Genomic DNA, 23449 nt, shown 5'->3' with positions numbered 1-23449 from the left:
ACTGCTGCTACAGTTGCTGCTAAAGCGAATGTTGAAGCGGATGCAAATGAAGACCTTCTCTAAGAGTTACAGAGCACCTATCTGTCCTGCTAGTAGTGCACTGCAAAAAACGGAACTAAAAATAAGTAAAATGTTCTTAAAATGTGTGTATTTTTCCTTGATTTGAGGAGGTAAATAAGATGATCTGCCAATAAAAGAAGATTTCTGCACTTAAAATAGGAACAATTTACCTCCATCATCTTATTTCAAGTGCACGATGTCTAATTATCTTATTTTAGGGGTCAAAATACTCATTCCATTGGCAGATAATCTTATTTACCTGCTCAAATCAAGGACAAATACACAAATTTAAAGAACATTTCTGCTTAATCTTACATCCGTTTTTGCAGTGTGTGCACGCCCCCCCACACACACGAGGCCTGAGGACTTACCTTTCCCCAGTCCCTTTGACTCTCAGTGGTAGCAGAAGGCATTTTGGCTTTCTTCTTGCTGGCTTTGAGCTTCTCGCCCGCCTTAACAACTTCGCTGGTGTCATTTTTACAGGTCGGGCAGTACCTGGGGAATAAAAGGAAATCATTCCCTGCTTGGCCATCAATGTCGCTCTGGGACAGAAATCTAACGATGACATTTATATCTGTTAAAAATGTTCAAAACTAGGACTAGTTTTATAGGACAATTACCACAATTCTAGGTATAAATATAGTGAATTTTAAAATATGAGAAAAATAATCAACTAATAAAAAGCATGAAAGAATCCAGACGTGAAACAATTAATGTCTATATGAATTGATGAGGCTACTGGCTCTTGTAAAAGAAACATATTTACATATAAAAATGTAAAATCAACCCACAGGAAACACACTGGGGAGACAAAAGTGGAAGCTTATGAAACTCCTCTTGTTAAGTAAATAAACAACAGAGCCACTACAATTTCTTTATCATAACTTGCACATTACAACTTGTTTTGGTCAAACTCCGTAAAACTGTTAATTTTAACATGCTTAACAGGTACGTTGATCCTCTTTTTTATATATATATATATATATATATATATATATATATATATATATATATATATATATATAGTTGATAAAAAAAGCTAAACATTGTATAAAACCCAGTAAAGTACAAAGAATCTGGCCCTTTAAGTGGGATTTCAGTAATAACTCACTTATGCTTCTTCAATTACAACAAATGGCAAAACAGGGATCCTGTTGCAACCTCATTTATATTTTTGCAGAAAGTCAATGTATTAAATTAACTGCAACCTGTAAGTGCATTACCCTATTATTTCAATTTGAGTCTACAATCAGCCGCCATTTAATTACTATGTAAATATACTTCAGCCCACGCTAAACTCCATTTAATCAGCGTTCGTTAAATGACTGAAGCTCAGAATCTTGCAGCTAATTGTTGAGCGGCTCTCCGTCGCTCTCTCTCACCAGTCCTCGTCGTCTGGGATGGTGGCCAGTGGCGGGTTGAGACAATAGATGTGGAACGCCATGTTGCACTCGTCACACAGCAGCTGCATGTGAGCGTCCTGCTTGCCGCCGCACACGCAGCAGGAGCAGAATCGGCACTCCGAGTCGGGGTCGGCCTTGCAGTGCTTGCACTCCGGTCCGCTCTTCCCTTGAGTCACAAATCAGACGAAATCACCCATATTTTCATATTTACTACTAGTAAAAAATAGTGCCTTGCAAGGGTAATTATAAGATTTTAACTTTTAAATTGTTCAACTTACAACCACGAGCTTCAAAGCACTTTGACACAACATACCAACAGGAAGGAGCACATAATTGTAAAGTGGAAGTAAAAAAAAAAAAAAAAACAACAACTGTATGGTTCTCACATTTTTAACAAATATAATTCTGAAAAGTGTCCAATGCATTCACCCAGATTTACTCTAAAAAATCCAGCGCAACCATATTGCCTCAGAATTCACCTGCAACTAGAAATTAGCGCTTGGCTCAGAATAAACACGGCTGTTCTGTGAAGGCCTCAGAAGACGCACATTAGAGAACAAACCGCATGAAAACGACCAAGAAACACAGGCCAGAGATAAGGTTAGGTTGGTTGGAAGATGAATGAAGCTGCAGAGCGTTCATAGAAACAGACAGAGAAAGGCTAGAGGCTAGCATGTCATTTTTTTAACATTCAAGCAGAGCTATGATAGAAACAAAGGTTTACATCAAAATGTATTCATTTGTCAGAACGGTCCAGTCAAAGCCCGACCTAAATTAAATTAGGAATCCGCAGCAAGACTGGATATTGCTGCTCACAGATGCTCTCTATCCAATCTAACTGAGCCTCAGCTATTTTGGAAAGAATTGGCAAAAATGACGGTCTTCAGCTGTGCGAAGCTGGGAGGATCATAAACTAAAAGACGTGGGGATGGATATGCAGTGAAACGTAGTTCTATAAAGTATTAACTCATGGGGGTTAAATTGAAACGCATGCCTCACTCTTTAGATTTTTTATTTATAGGAAACCTTGAAGGACATGTATTCTGGTTCATCCACTTTCCAATTGTACACCACTAATCCCTGCAAAATACCCTTTAGCTCGTGGTTATACCCAGTGTTGTATAAAGTACTGAAATCTCGGAGTCAAGTAAAAGTATAGGTACCTCTCCAAAATATGACTTTGGTAAAAGTCCAAGTCACTGACTGAAATGTTACTTGAGTTAAAGTCTTAAAGTATCTGAAATGTCTTGTACTTAAGTATGAAAATTACTGTAAAAATAGATGTACTCATGTAATGTAATAAAAAGTATAAGTAAAAAGTAAAACAAAGCAAATGCAGTTTGAATAACATTTTTTCGATTTTGGTAAACTTTGAAAGTCAAATTCACTTGAAATAATATAAACAGCCAATACAGGAGAAATTTAGACCAAATTTAGACAGAAAATACAACATTTTTGTGAGCTTTCAGTTTTCCTTCTTCAAGTAAGGTCAGTACTATGCACTTTAAAATTGTACACAACCAAGTGCAGGCAAAATGTAGACCAGGGGGTGTATACTAAGAACATGGTTAAGTGATAAACCAGGTCCAGCCAACCTACAGGAAGTGGTAAACCTGCTAATAGATACACCTGCAGGTTATCATTTAGTTAGTTAGTTAGTAAAATTAGGACTCTCTGCTATTAGATGCTTTACCTATACCACAAGGTTAATTTAACCTGATTTACCACTGAACCAGCTTCATATCCTGTTGGTGGTGATGAACAAGACAAGGCAAGTCCCGACTTTGTCGCAGTCAATCAGTAGGTGGGGTCAAAACACTTGCGTGCTTGAGTCTCTCTCTCTCTCTTTTTGTAACGAGTAACTAAACCAAACATTGAAAATGTATTGGAGTAAAAGTATGCAATTAAGTTCAGAAATATAGTGAAGTAAAAGTAAAAGTTATCAAAAAATTTTATACTCGAGAAAAGTATAAAGTACTCCAAAATATACTTAAGTACAGTAGTGAAGTATTTTTACTTCATTACTATACAACACTGGTTATACCTGACAGAACAGTGGAAAAGTTTAAAGAGCATGACTACAACTCCAGTTCCAATGAAGACGAGATGTTGTGTAAAATGTAAATAAAAACAGAATACATTGATATGCAAATTTTTTTTCAACCTATATTCGATTAAATATACTACAAAGACAAGATATTTAACATTCAAATTGATAAACTTGTTTTTTTTTTGTGTGTGTGCAAATATTCAAACACTTTAAATTTGATACATGTAACACGTTCCGAAAATAGCTCAGATAGGGGAAAGAAAAGACTGGGAAAGTTGAGGACTGCTCAAAAAACACCTGTTAGAAACATCCCACAGGAGAACAGCTTAATTTGAGACACTGGAGCGTCATAACTGGGTATAAAAGGAGAATCCCTGCAAGCCGAATATCCTAAATAATAGCTTCTAGATCCCCTTCCCTGACCTTACATAACGTTCATCAGTTTGAACATTATATTATGTCTTATCTTTGTAGTGTATTCAGGCTAAATATACGATGAAATTGAAACTGCCGTACTGCTGAAAGACTAGTTCATACGTTTAAACTGTCCGTCTGCGCTTGACAGCGGACGAGCTCCTGGTTTCTCCACCTGGTAGATTTCATCTAAAAACTGAACTTTACAATCTCCGATGACATCTTCAGGGCCCCTGTGGGACGACATAAACAGCCAACAAAGATTAATTAACACGTGCCAACAGAGCAGAGTATAATCTAGCTGGAATCAAAGCAGTCGATCGCAAGGCTGAAAGATCCTCACCCCAGGAGAATTTTAACCCGGAGCTCCTTATTGGTGCGAGAGGTTTGATTTATGGCCACTATCTCTGCGTCGTACCAGAAGCCTCTCTCGTCTGGGGTCTCCATGTTGTAGTTGACCATCACCTGTAGGCCCACCTGCAGCTGGTCCCACCGGAGCAGGGTCCTGGCACGGGGCCGTACGTCTACCGATCGCATCTCCACCACACCATTCTCTGGATAACTGGAAAACAGCGGAGGCACAGTTTAGGAGCGTGAAGCCATTTATGTCATCACTGACATGATTTCTGATAGAATAGAATAAATTCTACATTTAAAAAAATCTATATTTTAAGCCAGGGGTGTCAAACATACGGCCCGTGGGCCGGATCCGGCCCGCCGAACAATTTAGTCCGGCCCGGTGGCTAAATGCATTATCTTAATAAATTTTTTATTTATTTTTTTCCCAGTGTCCTGTCTGGCAATGTGGCAATAAGAATTGTTGTCTTAATGCCAAAAAGAGCTCATCAGATTTGACTTTCACAAGTGGAGCAGTACTGCTTTTGCCATAGTGCTCCGCTTGATGTATGAATGTGAATAGTTTTATTATGATTCATGTGGAGAATATCTCAAATGATATGGACACTACAATGGGGAAGTGGGAGAGGAAAGGAAGAACAAGACGAAAAAAAACAAAAGGTGAAAGAAAGAGGAGATAAAAGGAAGAGAATGATAAAACAATTATTGAAAAAAACATGTACTTTGTTTAATTAAAAATTTGCAGTTCCTATATTGCCCATGAGGGGCCCATGTGTTTTAATTAGCAGATTAAGCTTCAGGTGTGGAAAATTTTTAATAATTTCTTAATTTTTATCTGTTTGATGTATTTTGTCATGCAGGACAGTGTTTTTAAGTTCCAAAAAATGTGAATAAATGTTTTTCAACATTGTACAATCACTGTGATCAATTCTTATGCATAATGCACAAGTAAATGTTTAACTGAGTAAAAGTATTGTTAAAATTGCACAAACTTTTCTTAAAAACGCTGAGGTTATTCATAATATATTGTGTAAAAGTGAAATTAATTTAATATAAAAATTAACAACAAGTCCACATTTATTAGTTCTATTTAATCTTGCAATGAGTTAACTCGTGTGGCCCTCTTGAGATCAGAATAAGCTGTATGCGGCCCCTCAACCAAAATGAGTTTGACACCCCTGTTTTAAGCCATCCTTAATGAAATGCAACAATCTACATTTTACAGCAGCTTTACCCCGGACCCTGGCTAAACGTCGGTGCAGCGGTAACTCCATTAGCAACAGCTAGCGTGAGAAGGCTGGGTGATCATGGAGCACTTCATATCATCTTAAAAGGCCCAGGGCACAAATGTACAGCACAGAGCAGAAACATACAGATGAGTCTCTGTTTCAGAGTGTAATGCATGAAGTTAAAGACCGATCAGAGATATGAACCTTCCTCTGGAGGAACATGCAAGCTCAAGCTAGTCTGTAGAATCACATGCAAGGGCTTAAGAAGCAAAAATATCTCTAGTATGTGTCTAGTAGCTATGGTTTTGAAAAAGAATGGTAAATGGCTTGTACTTGTATAGCGCTTTAATTAGTCTTGACGTCCTCCAAAGCGCTTCACACTACAGTTTAGTTATTCACCCATTCACACCCTGACGGTGGTGAGCTATGTTAGTAGCTACAGCTGCCCTAGGGCAGATTGACAGAGGCGAGGCTACCATACATCGGCGCCACCGAGCCCCTCTGACCACCACCAGCAAGCAATGCGGGTGAAGTGTCTTGCTCAAGGACACAACGACGGAGACAGTCAGAAAGGGGGATCGAACTAGCAACCTGCCAATTGCAGGACGAACTCCCTAACCTCTTCCTAACCACCATCCTGCTTATGTTATACTATTAGCTCAAACACACGGGTCCCTACTTACTTAAATAAGCGTAAACGTGGTCAAAAAACACGCTTTAGGATGATTTATTATTAAGTCAATTTAAAAGTATAATATGGTATATATAGATAGATAGCTTTTCAATGTATTCAGGTATATTGGAGAAGTGATTCAGAAAGGGTTTAGAGTTTGCTTTTTATATCCTTCTATGAAAAATTAAGTCGTCTCTAACAGGGTTAAATTTAGGATTTTTTGAGACATTTTAAAGGGGTAACTTACCTGCAAATCAACCTTTTTTGCGTCAATAACTGTTAACATTAAACAGTTAAATAAAACTGTTAACATGATTGAGCTGTCTACATAGCCTGGTGATTATTTTGAAAATTTACTGCATTTTTTTGTTGAAATCCAACTTTTTTGTCTAAAACGGTCAGTGTGACGAGCTCCTAGCGTTCAGCGGGTGTCTTGCATTGAATTTTGAATCAGTATTGCTATTGGTTCAAAGGTTGTTGTGACGTCACTTGGAGAAACTGGTGCGTCAGTAGCTCTGCCGCTGTGGGGTATAAAACCAGCTCCGTCTTGAGCCTCAGTATCGACCTGGAGTTTGAATGGTGAGTTTTGAAGTCCTGTCGATTTTCAGGTTAGCGATGTATTAGCTTAGCATCCAGTTAGGTCATTTATCATTTATTTTGCTTTTACTTGTAGTCAGACCATGCCCAGCCCTCTTCCCGCATGTTTTTCAAGTATGAGATTGGGCGGAGTAAGGCCCTGGTGTGAGTTACAATTTAAAGATCTTTCTAATAGAATCTCAAAAAAAATAAATTTAGTGAGTTTACTCAAAAACGTCAAGTAAACATAAGTTGGCAAAGTTTTTTATTTAACTAACTCAAGTTGGGGTTTTGTGATCTGGCATGCCTCTTGAGTTTTTATATGTAGGTTAAATCAACTTGTACTACTACAAAACTCTTGTAGTTTTCTTCTGTTTTTGGTTTTCCATTTTAAATGAAGAGAATATAACCAGAGTAAATATAACACTTTTCAAAGTATGACATATTTTTTTGTTTACTATCACCAGCCACACACAAGCCTCAATATTGCCTGACCTGTAGAGGTCACTGACATCTATCAGTCTGGTGGGCAGGGCCACAAAGCCATTTCTATGAATTTACGACTCCAACCAACCACAATGAGAGCCATTATCCACACATGGATCAAACGCGTAAGCACCCTTCTAAGAAGTGGCCGACTGTTTTCTGTTAAAAAACATGTTGATGACGAGAGCAAAGTGATTTTATTTAAGATGCCCCTCCTGTTTGATCTGACGTAAGACTAAGACAGCATCTTAGCAGAAGAACATCATATCGTCGGTCAAACACGTTACGCAAGAAAAACTCAATGGCGCCAAGACTAACACAACCAGGTTAAAGAGCAATTACGTTTTAGCAGATAGTTGGGTATTTTTAGAGAGATTTTCTTTCTTAATAAATTAAATCATGATTTGAAGAAAACGTGTCTGACGTTAAAATTGCTTTATTATCTGAAACATTTTGCTGTGACAAGAAAAAGCTAAATCTGAAGATATTGCTAAGGTGGCTAATAAAGCACTGTAGGTAATTCTTTCAGAAAATTGACTCCTGAAAACATTTAGATTTAAGACTTTTAGTCACTTTGAAAGATCCTGGAGACATCTTTCTCAAATTACCTTAAAAAAAATCTGCACTTGGTTCTTAATTAAAAAGATTTTCCAATTTCTTTAGAACCAGAAAATCGTATTTTAAGCAGCAAAATTAGAGCAACTTAAGAAAACATAGCAACTGGAGTATTTATAAAACAACTCACATACTAATGACACATATGCACACAAAACGAATTGATTACAACAGCTTAAGGATGACACTGATACTGTTATAATGCTCTTTGTTCTTGCTCAAAGTCTGAAATATAAGTAAACAACAAGTCCAGAGGGGTATGACTGAGCTTGAGTCACCTACTGTACAACCTGAACTCAGCTTCTGGGAAATGCTTCAGACCGCAGCATTTACAGCAGTAGAGGTGATTAAAGATGACCAACACTCAAGAAATTCAAACACCCAGCTACGGAAGAACTGAGCAAAACACCCACGCAGATTTACTGACAAAGGGTGCCGTTATGAGTTTAGATAAACTTTACAGACTGCGGGTTGCTGTTGAGCTCATTAGTTTCAGCAGAGTCAGCTTGTGTTACCAACTATAACGGTTAGCAGGGGTGCCAAGGTTGCAAACAAACCTTGGCACCCCTGCTGTTCTTTCTTGGTTCAGCCCCTGCCTTTGTCAACAGAAAGGCACTTAATCGTCTAACATTACACAGTTTGAGCACACAGATCAGATGGATCTGATCGTTCTCTGTGTTGGTTTTGTTCGACTGAAAGACCCAATGACCTTTTCACCTCGATAGTTGGAATTTCCGACCTCTGAGTCGGGAATTTCAACTGGAACAGTCCCTAAAGTCGGAATTACGAGTCGACAAGTCGCTGCAACAGGACCACACCCAAGTTCGGCATTCATACTTTGACTGTTTTGGCAGTTTTTCTGTTATTTGTTTAGCATTTAGTCAGCTGTAGATGCACTACTTTTCTGTGATGTTTCAGCGCCGTTTATATACACAAAACTTTATAGAAAGGTTTCATTGGCATTGTTAGTTTTAACAACAGTGGCCAAAGTGACTAAATTAGCAATGAAAAATCACCACCTATTGTTGTTTAACGTTTAATGCTCAGTTGACCAGTTAATCACGGCTTAAAAAGATCTTGCAGTAAAATGTGAATTTAAAATGCATTCTGATGCTCAGTTCGGCTGTATTTGTACATTTAACAATAACTTTTGTGAGAACATCCATGTATTATACTCTACAGTTCAACAAGAAGGAAACTGGAAGGCAAAAAGGTGGAGATGATGTCATCTGCAACTTGCTAGTTTTGAGTTTCAAGGCAAATGGAGAGCAGCATCAGTATTCTGAGAGAGGTCGCCTGGCTTTTATTTGTTGTGGTGTTTCAAATAACTTATCGTGCAAATAAGGTTCCCAGGGTCTTTGGAACAGAAAAAGTCACACAGCATCACAGATTCTCCACCATACTTGCCATTAGGCATGAGTGGCTAACCAAATCTTTTATTTTACACCAAGCCCATGAGTGGTGTTGCAGAAAATCTCAATCAAAATCCATGTTTTCATTTTGTTTTTCTTAAATTTTACACCTCAGAAGTTCAATACTCTGAAGTCTCCATCTCCTCTACAAGCAAAATATCCATCAACGCTGGGAGGGTTACACGTGCCATTTTGTGACACACAAAGACGCACATTTGCCTTACTTGAACAGCATGTTCTCTTGTTATGGCCATTTTGAAGGGTTCCTCGGTGTCGACAAACAGGAAGTAATAAATTGTGATCCACTTCAAAGTGCAAAGAACAAAAACGCTTTAGTTAGTCATTTCAGTTTTGTATTGAATTTTATTCGGGTGAAGAAAATTTACTTGAATTGGTTGGATTTATTATTTAATTTTTTAGTATATGAATATATTTTGTTATACATTTTTTATAGGGGTGCTAATAGTGAAGGGTGTTGTATCGTAAAATGAAAGAATGTGGCCCAAATCACAAACAAACCAGAGGCTTGTTTAACGCAAAAAGCAAAGAAGTTTACAGATAACCAATATGTTGGGAATGAACGTTTCTACACCAAGTAAAAGGAGTAAAACGACTGCAAATAAACATGCCCTGTCACAGCAGGAAATTCGTCTCTAAATATTGTTTCCTTCACAGTCATAATCAATAGTAAACTCCCTTCAGCTCCGATGAAATATAATAACGTTGTGGTCATAAAATACACACTTCTTGCTGAAAGAAACTTTATCCAAGCAGCTTTAAACTAACTAATGTGTCATGACCATCAGCGGACAGTGAATAATAGCTTTAGAACCAGCGTTCTCCCAGGAAGTGGAGGCCGAGTGAATGGTGCGGGGATTTCCTTTTTTTTTTTTTTTTTAGGTCCAAAAGGATTAACATGGTTTTGAGGGAAGTGGATTGAGTTGAATAGCGGCAATACAAAAAACACACAGAGACATGCCAATATTAAACAGACAAAAAAAAAGAAAAAATAGCCATCATCCACTTTGAAGCACAATTGTACTCAACACTAACAGAGAAACTACAGAGAGCAACACAGCGGAGTGACAAGAGCCCGAGCTTAATGCCACACAAGCTCTCACCCATTACGCCAGACCCAAGAACGAGTTATAAATACCACATTAATTCATAACCTAAACTGTTATTATATTTAAACAAAGTCTTGTAGCAACTGACAGATGCTATATTAATGATTTATGAATTAACACATTGCAGCCGGTCTCATGAAATAACATTGATTAGTCTTGTGCCAGTCTAAGGGAAGATATTTCGTCTTAATCGTTGAGTTCAAAGGAATTTAAATCAACTGAAATTGAGTGATTATACTGGAGTAGTTACTGAAAGAACCAATAACTACCTTATTAAAAAATCACTGATCTATTTTAAGGATAAAAAAAAAAAACAACATTAAAAAATGTCTTCAAGGGACATTCAGAAGGGAGCTGAGGATGAACGCTATTGAAACAAAAATACTATCATTATTTTTAGGCTGAACGCTGATAAACAATATTTATCTCGATATGTTTTTTTTTTCATTAAGTAATTATAAAAAAGGCATCTCTGAATCAAAACGTTATCCCAAATGTCTCACAGGTACATTTTTAACAAACAGCTGTAGTTAAATACAAGAAACAGCTAAAAAATACTTGCCTACTTGCCCAGCCCTACGTCTGACCTTATAAAAGGCTTTAAATTTCTAATTTAAACGCAAAGGTTTTGGGTATAATTTAGTTTTCTTTTACCAGACACAAGTTCAACGGCATCCAAGAAAACCGACGTGGTCTGTCACCAAACCACTGCAATAAAACTAAGACGATTCTTTACTTTGATCTGAAATCATACTGCCGTGTCACCATTCCCTGCAAACAGAGCTCCATCTCAGCAGGTTGGGTTCCACATGTGTCTCGGACGCTGTGGCCAGGGAAAATCTGGTTACACGGCTGTTGTTCAACGGAGAAGGCCAAACCCGGGCAGGTTGGTAAGTTCTTCTCCTGGAAATAACCTAAATCTGATGGGTTTTCCCTTTAGACTCCAGAAATTATTATTCAACAGTACTAAGAATAATCCCTCTAGATTAGTTTTGCTTTGTCTCTACCAATGGAAATAAGGTTAAACAAGTGGATCAGGCATTTATTTTGGTTTAATCTGGGCTTCTTTTTGGTTCTGTGCATTTCTCAAAAGGCAATACGCTCATATTATTCCCTGTTAATAGTCTCCCACTGGCTGGTGGGCATGCAGATGCTCCGAGGCACAGCACTCACGGATCCTTTTAAGACCCGTTCCGCTCAGGAACACCAATGCTTCGGATAAACCTATTTAACTACGCTGGAGTCCAGCATGTTCTAACGTGTGTTAATGGGGGGCTAAATAAACAGCTACTGATTCCAACAGATTTGACAAATTGTTTGTTATTTTACAATCCAAGGAACATCATCTGCAGGATAAAAGAACATTTTAGTTCAGTGTGATGTCGTTATGAATGCTTTCCGCCTGGGGTGGACAATAATTCAGTATGAATATATAACGCAATATAACTTTATTCAATAAAGGTGATATGACATTTCCGATATTTCAATATACGTTACAGTCGATTATTACAGCATTTGTAACTGACTGACATTCTGGGTTTTATGTAGTTCGTTTTATTTTTTTAAAAGCAAGTATTTCTAAAATGTTATATTGGAGGAGTTTTTATAAACATGGCAAAATGATTCTTGCCGGTCTTTCTGAGGCTTTCACTTTGTTTCAATCAATATCGTAATCCTGTTGTATCTACTGAAATTAAGAGATATATCCTGATATAAGTTTTGGCCCCACCTTCCGCAAAAGCCTTGGTCAGAGATTTAAACGTCTGCCAAAAGTCTGAAGCTATTAAATAAATAAACCCAGCAGATTAAAAAAAAAATCCCCTAAAGAGTTACTGCAACAGCAAAAAAGCAGAATGTTGCAAATCTTCCTGGGCTGTCACATAAATACAGCTTAACATGATCGCTCAACCTACCAGCATTGGTGAAGTTAATGCAACCAGGCTTAGAATGCGATAAATGCATTTTATAGGCCTAACTGTTGTAGGTAATTTTACACCTCCTAGTCTGGGGTCTTATAATTTATTATTATATATATATAATATTGATATAATGTATGCAATATTTATGATTTTATGTCTAAACTATGCAGTGAAGGCTCCTCTCACACTTTCAGAGCGCAGATACTAAACAGGATAGCGAAGTTCTGACGAGGAGCAGCGGAATATCTGGTGTGCAAACGTTACAACCTGGGTACAAAATCCACATGGCTACAAGAAAATAAAAAAAATAAAATAGTTAAAAAAAAAAGTCAGTCACACATAGTTGAAGTGAATCTACAACTAAAGACTCCCACTCAGACATGGTGGCTTCAGGCAAACAAATTAAACGCTTTCTAATAAGTTCTAAAAGAAGCACTTCTGTTTAAATCAGACAATAGCACGAGGAACACTGGAACACTCTGGTTAAGGCATCCACAGCCAAACCGTTTGGCAGAGACTCACAGGAATGTCAGCGCAGCCCAGGGCTAAAAAGGGTGGAAGGCGGCTTTCTGATTGTTGCTCTCAAGTGCATTCCATGCAATGGGTGCGCTGCAACCACAACTAAAACTAATCACTGGATGAATATGTAAAATACACGCATTTTAAAAACAGTCAGAACAAAAAGCACGTGTTCGTCAATATGAGCCACGACTGTTCTTTCAAGAAAACACCAAAAAGAGTTACATTTATCCTGTGATTTTTTTTTTTTGTTCCTTGTACCAAAACGCTGCATTCCCAACCCCAAAGTACCGGTAACGTTCTCCTGCCGTTTACTCTTTACCGCACAAGTTGCACCAATTAAACCCTACTTGCTTTCTGCGTAACAGGGAAGCCAACAAAAGAGTGCCAGGGGGATAAAAATCAAAGTTAAAATAATAAATTAAAAGTATCGTTACAACAAAAAAAAAACAGCTTTCTTAATGAAACTGAGGTACTCGTGCTTAAACTGTTCACTTTACATGCTGACAAAGTCACTTCCTCTTAGATCCTTGCTGATGTAAATCAAGACCTTATTAAGACGAGCATATGCATCTCCATTTAGCTGATCTTTACTTTAAAAGCACATTTAGCCTTAACGGTGTGGTGTGGTGCGATGACAGATGACGGGAACAGCTTCAGGACAGGCTGCTCTCCAAGCTGACTTGTTACAGCAGGAAGGCCGTGGTACTAGAATTACCCTCCAATACATTCTGAACACCAAAATGACCTCATCAATCCAAGTTTTTCCCCCCCAGATACCCTTTGCAGCAAAATATTAGGATATTATCCATGAATATGAATATTGCAAAGACAATCTCAGCCAACATTTTCCCTCATTCTTTACTTTTTCCCCACCATAATGTGCCCACAGCCGACTTTGAGCTGTAAGAACTTGGCCACTAAAATCTACTTCATGTTTGGTCATTGAAAGTGCATCTGACCTGCAAAAATATATCATGCCATACATTTGTATGCACACTGTTAACGCGTGTAATTCAAAATTTGAACAGACGAATACGGCACACAAGCAACTGCAAATGCAATATTGCAGACATTGACACAACAAGGATAATCGTGGTTGGAATCAACCCTGATCACTGCTGCCGGTAGCTAAAGAGTTAATGAGTGTATTCAGGACTGAAGGCAAATCAGGGTTCCTACAGCATAAGGCAAGTTAAATTCAAGACTTTTTAAGACTTTTTAATGCCACTTGAAATAAAAAGTTAAGACCAACTTCACGATAAACAAGATAAACCTGGTTGCGACAACTTTACCCAAATGTTTATTTTCACATAAACCATTACTTTCTGGCCCAGTAGACATGTTTAAAATTTTGAAAAAAATTCCATATAGGAAGAAAGCTAAAAAACACACAAATTACAGATATATTTTTTAACAACTATTGAACTGAATCCACAAATGTTTTGTTCCCTACTAAAATAAACTATAAATCAGTTTTTAAAACCACTACATAACCAGTGCCAACTCTTTCTCGCAGCTATGGTCCGGCCGCAACAGTTTTTATTGGTTCTGCTATCGGGACGGAACCAATAATGGTTACATTGAGCCGTTTGGTAAATTAAAAAAAATATAATTGTGTCAATTATTTTACTGTTTGGTAAGGATTACAAAAATAAAATCCTATTTATGACCTGGTAACAATTTTAAGACCTAAGAAAGACTGATTTAAGACATTTTAATGCCAATTAAGGCCTTAGTTTTATATTACAGAATTCAATGCCTTTTTAAGACTTTTTAAGGATCCGCGGGAACCCTGCAAATAAAGTGTAAAAAAAGAAGGGGGAAACAACTCAATCAGTCGTAGATCTTTGCTCATACAAAGCCTGGTTCTGCTAGAGGTTTCTTCCGGCTAACAGGGAGTTGTTTCCTCCTAAATCACTCGAGTGTTGCTTTAGCAGTGCGCTTCGGGTCATTGCCCTGCTGGAAGGGGAACCTCCGCTCCAGTCTCAGATTACAGGCAGACTGTTACGGCTGCTGCTCAACAATAGGGTAGTTCACGTGTGACGTCCCGCGTGACGTCAGCGCTACATCCGGGTCCCGCTGGTAGGCAGAAAACAGTACTGTTCTCGTCTACTACATGACAAAACGGGTGATTTAGAGCGTACTTTTACTTCGTTTATTTATGGAATCTAAGCAATGCCTACGACTTGTTGTGCTCCCGGTTGCACAGAGAGGCATTCCAAATCGTTGGATGTACGTTTCTGTCGTTTTCCAAAGGAGGAAGGACGAACAAAGAAATGGATATTTTCAATGAAAAGAGCGCAGGCAGACACTCCCAATGGACTGGGGGGGGCATCGTACTACGACAGAATTTGCAGTCTACACTTCATCTCCGGTAAATACAACTTAATTCTGCTCTAGTCATTGTTCTACTTAAATAGCGGCGGAGGGTACACAGATCGCTACACGGGCCGGAGAAGCGGTAGCAGCAGCAGCCAAGCAGCAGCGGCTGCTCTGCCAGTTCACGGGCTGCGGCAGCAGCCAGCGGCTGCTGCGTAAACACTACACGGGCCGGCGCGCCGGCCCATGTAGCCGGCGCCCCGGCCCGGCTACACGGGCCGGCGCTGCCGGCTACACGGGCCGGCGCCCCGGCCCCGCCGGCTACACGGGCCGGCGCCCCGGCCCGGCTACACGGGCCGGGCCGGGGCGGCTAGCAGCAGCTAGCAGCAGGGGCTACAGCCGCTGCTGCTGCTATTACGCCCCGGTTCACGGGCGCTAGTACTTCTGTGTTTACGCTGCAATGTCGCCGACACCGCCACCCATTTTAACAAGACAAAAACACCTAAATAATCCGTAGTGAAATTTTTTTTTTTTTAACCTACCGGGCCTCTGCTGAGACGCGGCCTGTGTCCGACGCCGCTTTGTGCTGTTGCACAAACATGTGTGAACAACATCCATCCATCCATCCATTTTCTGACCGATTAATCCCTCATGGCGTCGCGGGCGTTGCTGGAGCCTTTTTCCCGATTTAAAATAATTGTAGCCGTCCAGTGGTTTCATGGCTTTCGTGCTCTCTGTCTGTACTGGCCTGCCATGTTTATAAGGCAGCTGTATATGTCATGGTACGGAGCGCTTGGCCAGCATTTCACAGACTCGCTCCGTCCCTTCAGGCTTTTGCTGTGTGGATCTGGCAATCTGATACCATCAACCATCAACTTACTCTTAAAACGATCTTGTAGTACGTTATCTAAAGAAGAAAAATACGTGGAGAACTCGTCAGTTTCTCTGTTTGCGTCCGCCATTGTGTTCGCCTTTTGCCTACCAGTCCGGCGCGCATGCGCGAAAAACCCGCCTCAAAACAATAACAATGAACTACCCTATATCCCTGAATTTAGCACCACCCATCTTTCCCTCAACTTGGACCGGTTCCTCTGTCCCCGTTACTGAAAAACATTGGCAAAGCACGATGCTGCCACCACCATGTTTCACTTGGGGGGGATGGTGTTCTTGGGGCAAGTCAATTCAAAAGTACTTTTTTAATCCCAAAGGGAAATTAAAGGCTGGTGTAATTGATGGGGCCTTCTTTACTGAGTTGTTGTAGATGCTAATGGCTGCAGGTCGGACGGATCTTCTTTACTGGTCAGTCTTACAGCGGACCTGGAGAAGCCTCCGACTGAAGACACTGTTGTTGTACAGCAGTCTGATGAAGAGGATGCTGAGTGTTGTCCATAATGTTCTTCATTTCATGAATAATCCTTATTTGCATCTCCAGAGGTTCTAGAAGGGTCCCCAGAACAGAGCCGGCCTTCTTTAAAGAAGCTGGTGTGCTGGGTTTGCGCCAGACATGGTGTTTTCTTTGATGGCCGAAAAGTTCAGGAACACCAGAGCACCTTCCTCCATACATTTGGGGAGTAACCCATGTGCCTTTTAGCAAATTCAAAACCTGCCTTCTTATTTTTTACACCAAGTGATGTCTGTTTTCTGGCCACTCCTTCATAAAGCCCAGCTCTATGGAGTGTACGGCTTGTTGTGGTCCAATGAACAGATACTCCAGTCTCTGCTGAGGACCAAATCCAATATGGCTGCTTCACTTGTAAGTGTTAGTTATAGTGCTTTAATGTGCAAAAAGCCATAAAAATACACTTTAATAGTCTTGTATATCTAATCGTAGTTAGACTGGTCTATGAACATAACAAAAAGCAAATCCAGCAGGTTTCCAACTTGCAACCAAATGCGGCATCATACAGATCTGAGCTTTGCTAAATGTGATACACCCAGGAGCGAGCGATCCCCCCTTATACAGACTGGTCAGATGGATCTATTATATAACCTCACATCGGCATGTTGCCGCACTTTCCAGGTTCAAAACTGCTGCCATAAAGGAGGATTCAATCAGTGAAAGTTTTCAAAACTTATGACTAGCTTCATTCTTGAAGCCCTGAGCGCAGTGTAATAAGCAGATTTCCTTGTCAGCATGCCTTGACCACTGCCCAACTATGTTGCCGTCAGTAAATATCCACTATAGAGTCATTTGACATGACAAAATTTCAGCTTTACGCCTGCAGTGGGGGTTGGAGTGGGCGTATCTATAAAAGGCAAATTACACAATCAAAGGGAAATTGCTGGCGACGAAAACTGAAGATGCTAAATGTGTAACCCAGTCGTTCTAATTTGACTTTACTGGTTCAATGCAACCCTGGCTGAGCAGGAGATTGAGCTGAATATTTCCAAAAAGAATCGTTTCCACACAAAAAAAAAAACACTAAGTACTTTTAAATCATTGTTATTGATGGTCTATAAACGTACAGCGCTGAGTTCCTTTCAGGAGACGCACCTCTCACTTCTGTGACTTTTGCTGAACGGATGAGCAGACGGTTATCAGTGTGGATGTGAGGACTTGAAGCCAATTGACTGGTATTGAGACTTAGTACTTTTGGTTCATTTACATCCGAGAATAAATTATCCCAGGATCAATCAGTGTCAGCTGCTGAATGGTTTCAAAGGGAAAGGCAGCGGTTCCTAATACAGCCAGCCGAGGTTTGAAAGGTTAACCCTAGCAGCCCAATGAAAAACAGCTGATGTTACAGATGCTGCTAGGGGGACCCAAAGTGGGCTCCATCGCTCTAGCAAAAGGTAAACTATTGTTTATCTGGCTTCCTGTTTATCTAAATGTCTTTTTTTTTTTCAATTTATGAAAATTATTTTTAAACTGGTGTAGATGAGTATAGTCCGAATTTGAGAAATGGTTTAAATGGAAATCAATTAACTACACGCTTTCTTTTCCATAGATAGATTTGGAATATTGGACTGTTGTACTTTGTAAAATAAAAACAACAATAATTAGAACTACAATGTAAAACTTAACGCAAATTACAAGTTTAGTGTAGTGCAAAAGAGTAAGACTCTACATATGAATCATCCAAGTATGCTTTTGCATCACGAGGGAGCAAAGTTTCACTATTCTAACCAGTTTAATAGTTCAAAACAGTCCCATATGTGGAAATTTAAAAGCCAAATCAGACATCTGGTAGATCTCTTGAGAAACCAAAATAAAAAAAAATAAAATAAAAAAAGAAAAGCAAGTCATAGTTTTGTTTTTCTGCTCATTGTGTCCGAGAATGTCGGTGCAACAAACACATTCATGCTCTCTCAGCCGCTATTCATAGAGAATCCGCTCATACAGCTGTTTAATGCAACTGCATACATTTGAAATGAAAAAGCTAAACGTATTGGATTTTATCCAGAAGCCCCAGTTTGGAAGAGCTAAATTTGAATATGTTGGCAAATAATCACACAAAGCAGCAGCATGGTCTACCTTTAAAGCCATTTGCAGCAAGCTGCGCAACGCTGCACAAACCGCTAAAATAAATCCAGCCTGAAGCAGTGGCTTCCTGAGAGGTACTACAAATCTGAATTATAAAAACACATTGAACGCCTCAATGACAGATATTACTTTGCATTAACGGCGCTGTTTAAATGTATTCACACACCTGGAACTTTTTCATATTTGGTCATGATTCAATCACAAAACTTCCTGCATTTCATTTGGATTTTTAGTTTAGGTGGCGGACCAACACAGTACAGTGCATGTTTGCAAAGTGGAAGAAAATGTATGTTTCTTCATTTTTTCTAACAAATAAAAATGAGAAAAGAGAGACATGCATTTTTTTTGAAAGGCCCTTTTACTCCGATAACCCTGAATAAAACTCACTGCAACCAATAATCACCTGACCTGGCTAATAGTTGCTACCTGTGTGTGAGCACTCTTGGTATAAATACAGATGTTCTGTGAAGGCCTGAAAAATGTGTTCAGGAACGTAAGCGCAAGGCAGGTTTTGTTTGTATTACACCATTCATACATAAGGTAAGTAGTGAACAAACATCCTCGTCAACAACAAGGAATAGAGATAAAATTTAAAGTGGAATAAGGTTTAAAAGAACATTCAAAGATTTGAACATCTCTCAAGATGCGTTCACACCCAACGCAAAAAAAGGCGAATGGAGCGAGTGATTTACACGTTATCCCTGTGTAAAGGTCCTGGAAGCGTTCTGGGATTAAGGGTCTTGCTCAGGGACCCAGAGTGCCGGCACTGGGGATCGAACCGGGTACTTGCATCCTTCTCTGAGTGCAAGCGCGCTGCTCTAACCACACAGACTGTCCTTTTTATTAGGAATCCTGGGTTTATTTTTGACAGCAACTTCAACTTTGACAGACAGGTCCAAGCAAAGTCAAGGCTTATCTTCTCCAAGATGCCTTTATCTCTTCTAGACTGGACTACTGACACTCCCTTTATAGTGTGATTGACAAACCTCTCCTCCCACATCTCCAGCTGGTCCAAATATTCAGCTGCCCGCGTTTAAACGGTGACAAGAGCACATCGCTCCGATACTGTATACTCTTCACTGGCTCCCTGTTTCACATTATATGCTACATTTCATCATATGTTCTTGTTAGTTCTCGACTTGTGACAAGGGGAGACAGAGCCTGTTCAGCTGCAGCTCCTAACATCTGGACCGGTTTCCCCTCTTTCAGTAAAGTCTACCAGATCACTCAATGAAGTTCAACTTTCTTTTAAAACGCTTCTTTTAACACTGGTTTTTAACCCCAGAGAGCACAACCAGTGGCTTATTTTATTGTTATTAATGTGTCGTTAATATTTATTGGTTTTATTACTATGGTTCTAAATCCTGTTTTCATGCATTTGTGCAGCACTTTGGTTCCCTTATGGTACGTTAAAAAGTTTTGATTGGTTGATTTAGATCAAAGCGTATTCGTGCATTGCTTTTCACGGATGCTCTCCCTCCAATCTGACTCGGTTTAAGCTATTTTTGCAAAGACCATTAGGCAAAATATCAGTTTTTAGATGTGCCAAGCTGGTAGACACCTTCAAAAAAGACTTGCAGCCGTAACTGTAGCAACCGGTGTTTCTATTAAATATTGAATCAGGGGGGGGAGCCGAACACATGCCACATGTTTTTTAGATTTTATTATTTGTAAATGAGCTTAAAAACCATCTGTCATTTTCAAATCCCTTCACAATTACTTGAAAAATTCACATAAAATCCATCTGTAATCCAGCAGTTTGCATGCAGACGTTTGTGGTTGCAATGCTGTAAGCCGTTGTAAAACGTAGCCAAAATAAATCGGCTCCCCCGGTTACTTTCTTTACGAAGAATCTGGGCCAGACCTTTAGTTCAGGCAAAATATTTAAAAAATCAAACCGTGCCAAAATATGTCAAACCCCCATGCACACACAACACACATGCCGGTAGTTCTCAGACGCGCCGATAAAACAGATTCTCCGAACGGGTTGCTCCCTTTGTTTTTGTGGCTCATTATATTCTGTGGAAACGCTGCCAAAAAAAACACCAACAACAACAACAACAGCAGCAGTTCAATTGGAAGTACGGGTTTGTTTCTCTCAGACTGTGCAGGCAGGTGTTAGAGCGGTGGAGGAAGTGCGATGGTGTGAGAGGATGGAGCAATCTTACCCACCCTCCATTTTTTTTTTTTTTTTTTGTGTGGAGCAATCGAAACGATGGAAAAAACCCAGTTACTCGTTGCAGAGAAGATAGAAAAAAAAAAAAAGTGTACCAGACACTGAGAAGCAAAAGAGTATGTTAAGAAAGTTGCTACTAAACTGTAAACCGAGAAATGTTTTAGTAATTTGCCTTCAGAGCACGGATCTTTGGGTGCTAGAGCTTTGTTCTCTATTACCGTTCTCTAATGCTCTTGTCTCTACTGACTTATTACTAAATAAATATAGCAAAAAAAAGGAGCAAGAGATTACACCAACAGAGCAAAAATCGAACATATGAATGCATTGTGAAATTTAAAGCGGAGACACATAATGGTGTGGATTTGAGGATATACCCCGCAGGCTCGCCTTGCTATTGCTAATCGTACGACAAATCGAACTCAACGTGAAACGGAGAAATGTCACGTGAAAAATGAAGTCTAGCGTTAAAAAAAAAAAAAAAAAGCCCACACAAGGTGATGGGAAGGGGGGTGGGGGGGGGGGAGACACGTCTTGATATAATTACTGTGGAATAACAGCCTCCAGCAGAAGCAGATTTGCGCCCTGCCACAGACAGACGGAGAGAGCGAGGAGGCAACGTCTCACCGGTCTCATGTTCACAGCAATTACAGACAAAGCTGAAGGAGGCAAGCGGAGGAATAATGCTCCTGAGAACTCGGGGTAACCATGGAAACATCGCCTTCTGAATGAAGTCGCTGGAAAAGGGGGGAATGCGAGCGAGTTTGAATTATTGCAGCATCAACAACACAAACCCATGTTCTCCGTCCTTTAGGCCCGCCAGGAAAAAAAACAAAAAACAGACATAACCACTGCCTGCAGTTCCAGCAGAGCCATCGGTGCTCTCAGCCAACGAGGCCCGTCCCGCTTCTTAAAGAATCGGGTTTAAAAAGGAGTTTGTTCTCACCTACGGGGCCTCCTGATCATTTGTGTCAGCTTTTCATCCCAAACCCAGAACCTCCCCGCAGCTCCACGTACAAACACTAAAAACTACGGAGGAGATTTTAGTGTCTGCAACTTCGCTTGGCTGACTCTGCGGACGGTTTTAGAAAAACCAACTAAAACTAGCTAAAATATATCCTAACACAGATGCAAGATGTGACAGGTGTCGAAACACTACGGCTGACCTAACACATATGTTCTGGTCATGCCCAGCCCTGGCAACCTACTGGTCCACCGTCTTTAAAACATTGTCAGAAGCATTGAATACTAATCTTCAACCCAACGTAGCTATGGCCATATTTGGTGCCATAGATAGAAGAGATATAACACTGAGGGAAGGCCATAGAAACATAGTTGCTTTTACAACGCTGCTTGCACATAGAAGAATTTTATTGCATTGGAAATCCAAAAATCCACCCAAGGTGTCTTTGTGGTTTAGTGAACCTGACACACTTCATAGAATTAGAGAAAATAAAATATACTCTAAGGGGATATATATATATATAGATATATATATATATATATATATATATATATATATATATATATATATATATATATTAGGGCTGGGCAAGTTAACGCGTTAATTTCGCGTTAATTCATTAGACTATTAACGGCGATATTTATTTTATCGCGCATTAACGCATGTTGCTCAAATGCTTTCAGTCAGTGTCAGTCAGCAGCGCGCTGACTGCAGCGCGCTGTCATGGCAGCACTCTCCCGCTCCCCCTCCCCTCTCGTACATGGCTCAGCAGCGCCAGCCAATCAGCACGCAGGCTCAGCCTGGCCCGCCCACTCAGCTTTCACACAAACTTAACACACAAACAGCGGAGAGAGACCGCAGCAGCGGAAAAACATGAACAGAGGATGTAGCACCGTTTGGCTTTATTTTAATACCGTAAATGAAACCAAGCTGTATGTTTTGTAAAAAGCCGGTTCATTTCAGTGGAAACACAACAAATTTATCTAAGCACGTGAAAAAACATGAAAACGTCGAGCCCCAGAAACGGAGAGAGGAGACGAAACTTCTCTCACTGCCCCGACAGACCCACAGACGTCTCTGACTGAGGCGTTTCAGTCCTCCAGGGAACATCCAGGTAGATCAGTGGATGGATGGATGGATGGATGGATGGATGGATGGATGGATGGATGGATGTTACTGGAGCCCACACATAACATGTAATTAAGACCTTGAAAGAACCCAGTACATATATTAAAAAGTGTTATTTAAGATAAGATAACATTAGCTAATCCTTTTTTTATCCCACGACGGGAAATGTATAGGATTAAAGCAACAGGCAGGTGCACACAACACAGACAAAATTACATAAGGATTGAAATATATAAGAGGTGGATTAGCGAAAAAACACTGAACATAACATAACATTATTATTATTATTATTTAATTGTAATAATAAAATAAAAACCACAAAACCCAAAAGGTCAACAGTTTCATGATACATCAAGCTTAGGGACTGGCTAATACACAGCAGGTCAAAAAAGGCCATATTTTGGCTGCAGTGCTTGCTGTTCTCTTATGAAGAAAAGATCAACTAGTGCACTAAATTCAATAGATGGGTTGAAAATATCCAGTATAAAATAAGTGCTACAAATGTTACAACACTTTGGTTCATATGGCAGCAGAACAT

The 23449-nt window shown here is 39.8% G+C and overlaps 1 protein-coding gene across 1 annotated transcript in view; it reads right to left on the bottom strand.

The window, feature by feature from the left end:
* Positions 1 to 23449, bottom strand: part of LOC105930786 (E3 ubiquitin-protein ligase UHRF2) — a 59036-nt gene that overhangs the window by 13087 nt on the left and 22500 nt on the right. The window contains exons 4-7 of the mRNA XM_012869150.3: positions 4271 to 4489; positions 4051 to 4160; positions 1443 to 1629; positions 432 to 555 (exon numbers count right to left, since the gene is read on the bottom strand). Coding sequence (XP_012724604.2) covers positions 432 to 555; positions 1443 to 1629; positions 4051 to 4160; positions 4271 to 4489 — 640 coding nt within the window. The remainder of the gene's footprint in view (positions 1 to 431; positions 556 to 1442; positions 1630 to 4050; positions 4161 to 4270; positions 4490 to 23449) is intronic.

This window comes from Fundulus heteroclitus, unplaced genomic scaffold (genome assembly GCF_011125445.2).
Source record: "Fundulus heteroclitus isolate FHET01 unplaced genomic scaffold, MU-UCD_Fhet_4.1 scaffold_82, whole genome shotgun sequence".
Classification (NCBI taxonomy): Eukaryota; Metazoa; Chordata; class Actinopteri; order Cyprinodontiformes; family Fundulidae; genus Fundulus; species Fundulus heteroclitus.
Note: the sequence above shows the minus strand (reverse complement) of the source record. Positions and strands in the feature narration are given on the sequence as shown.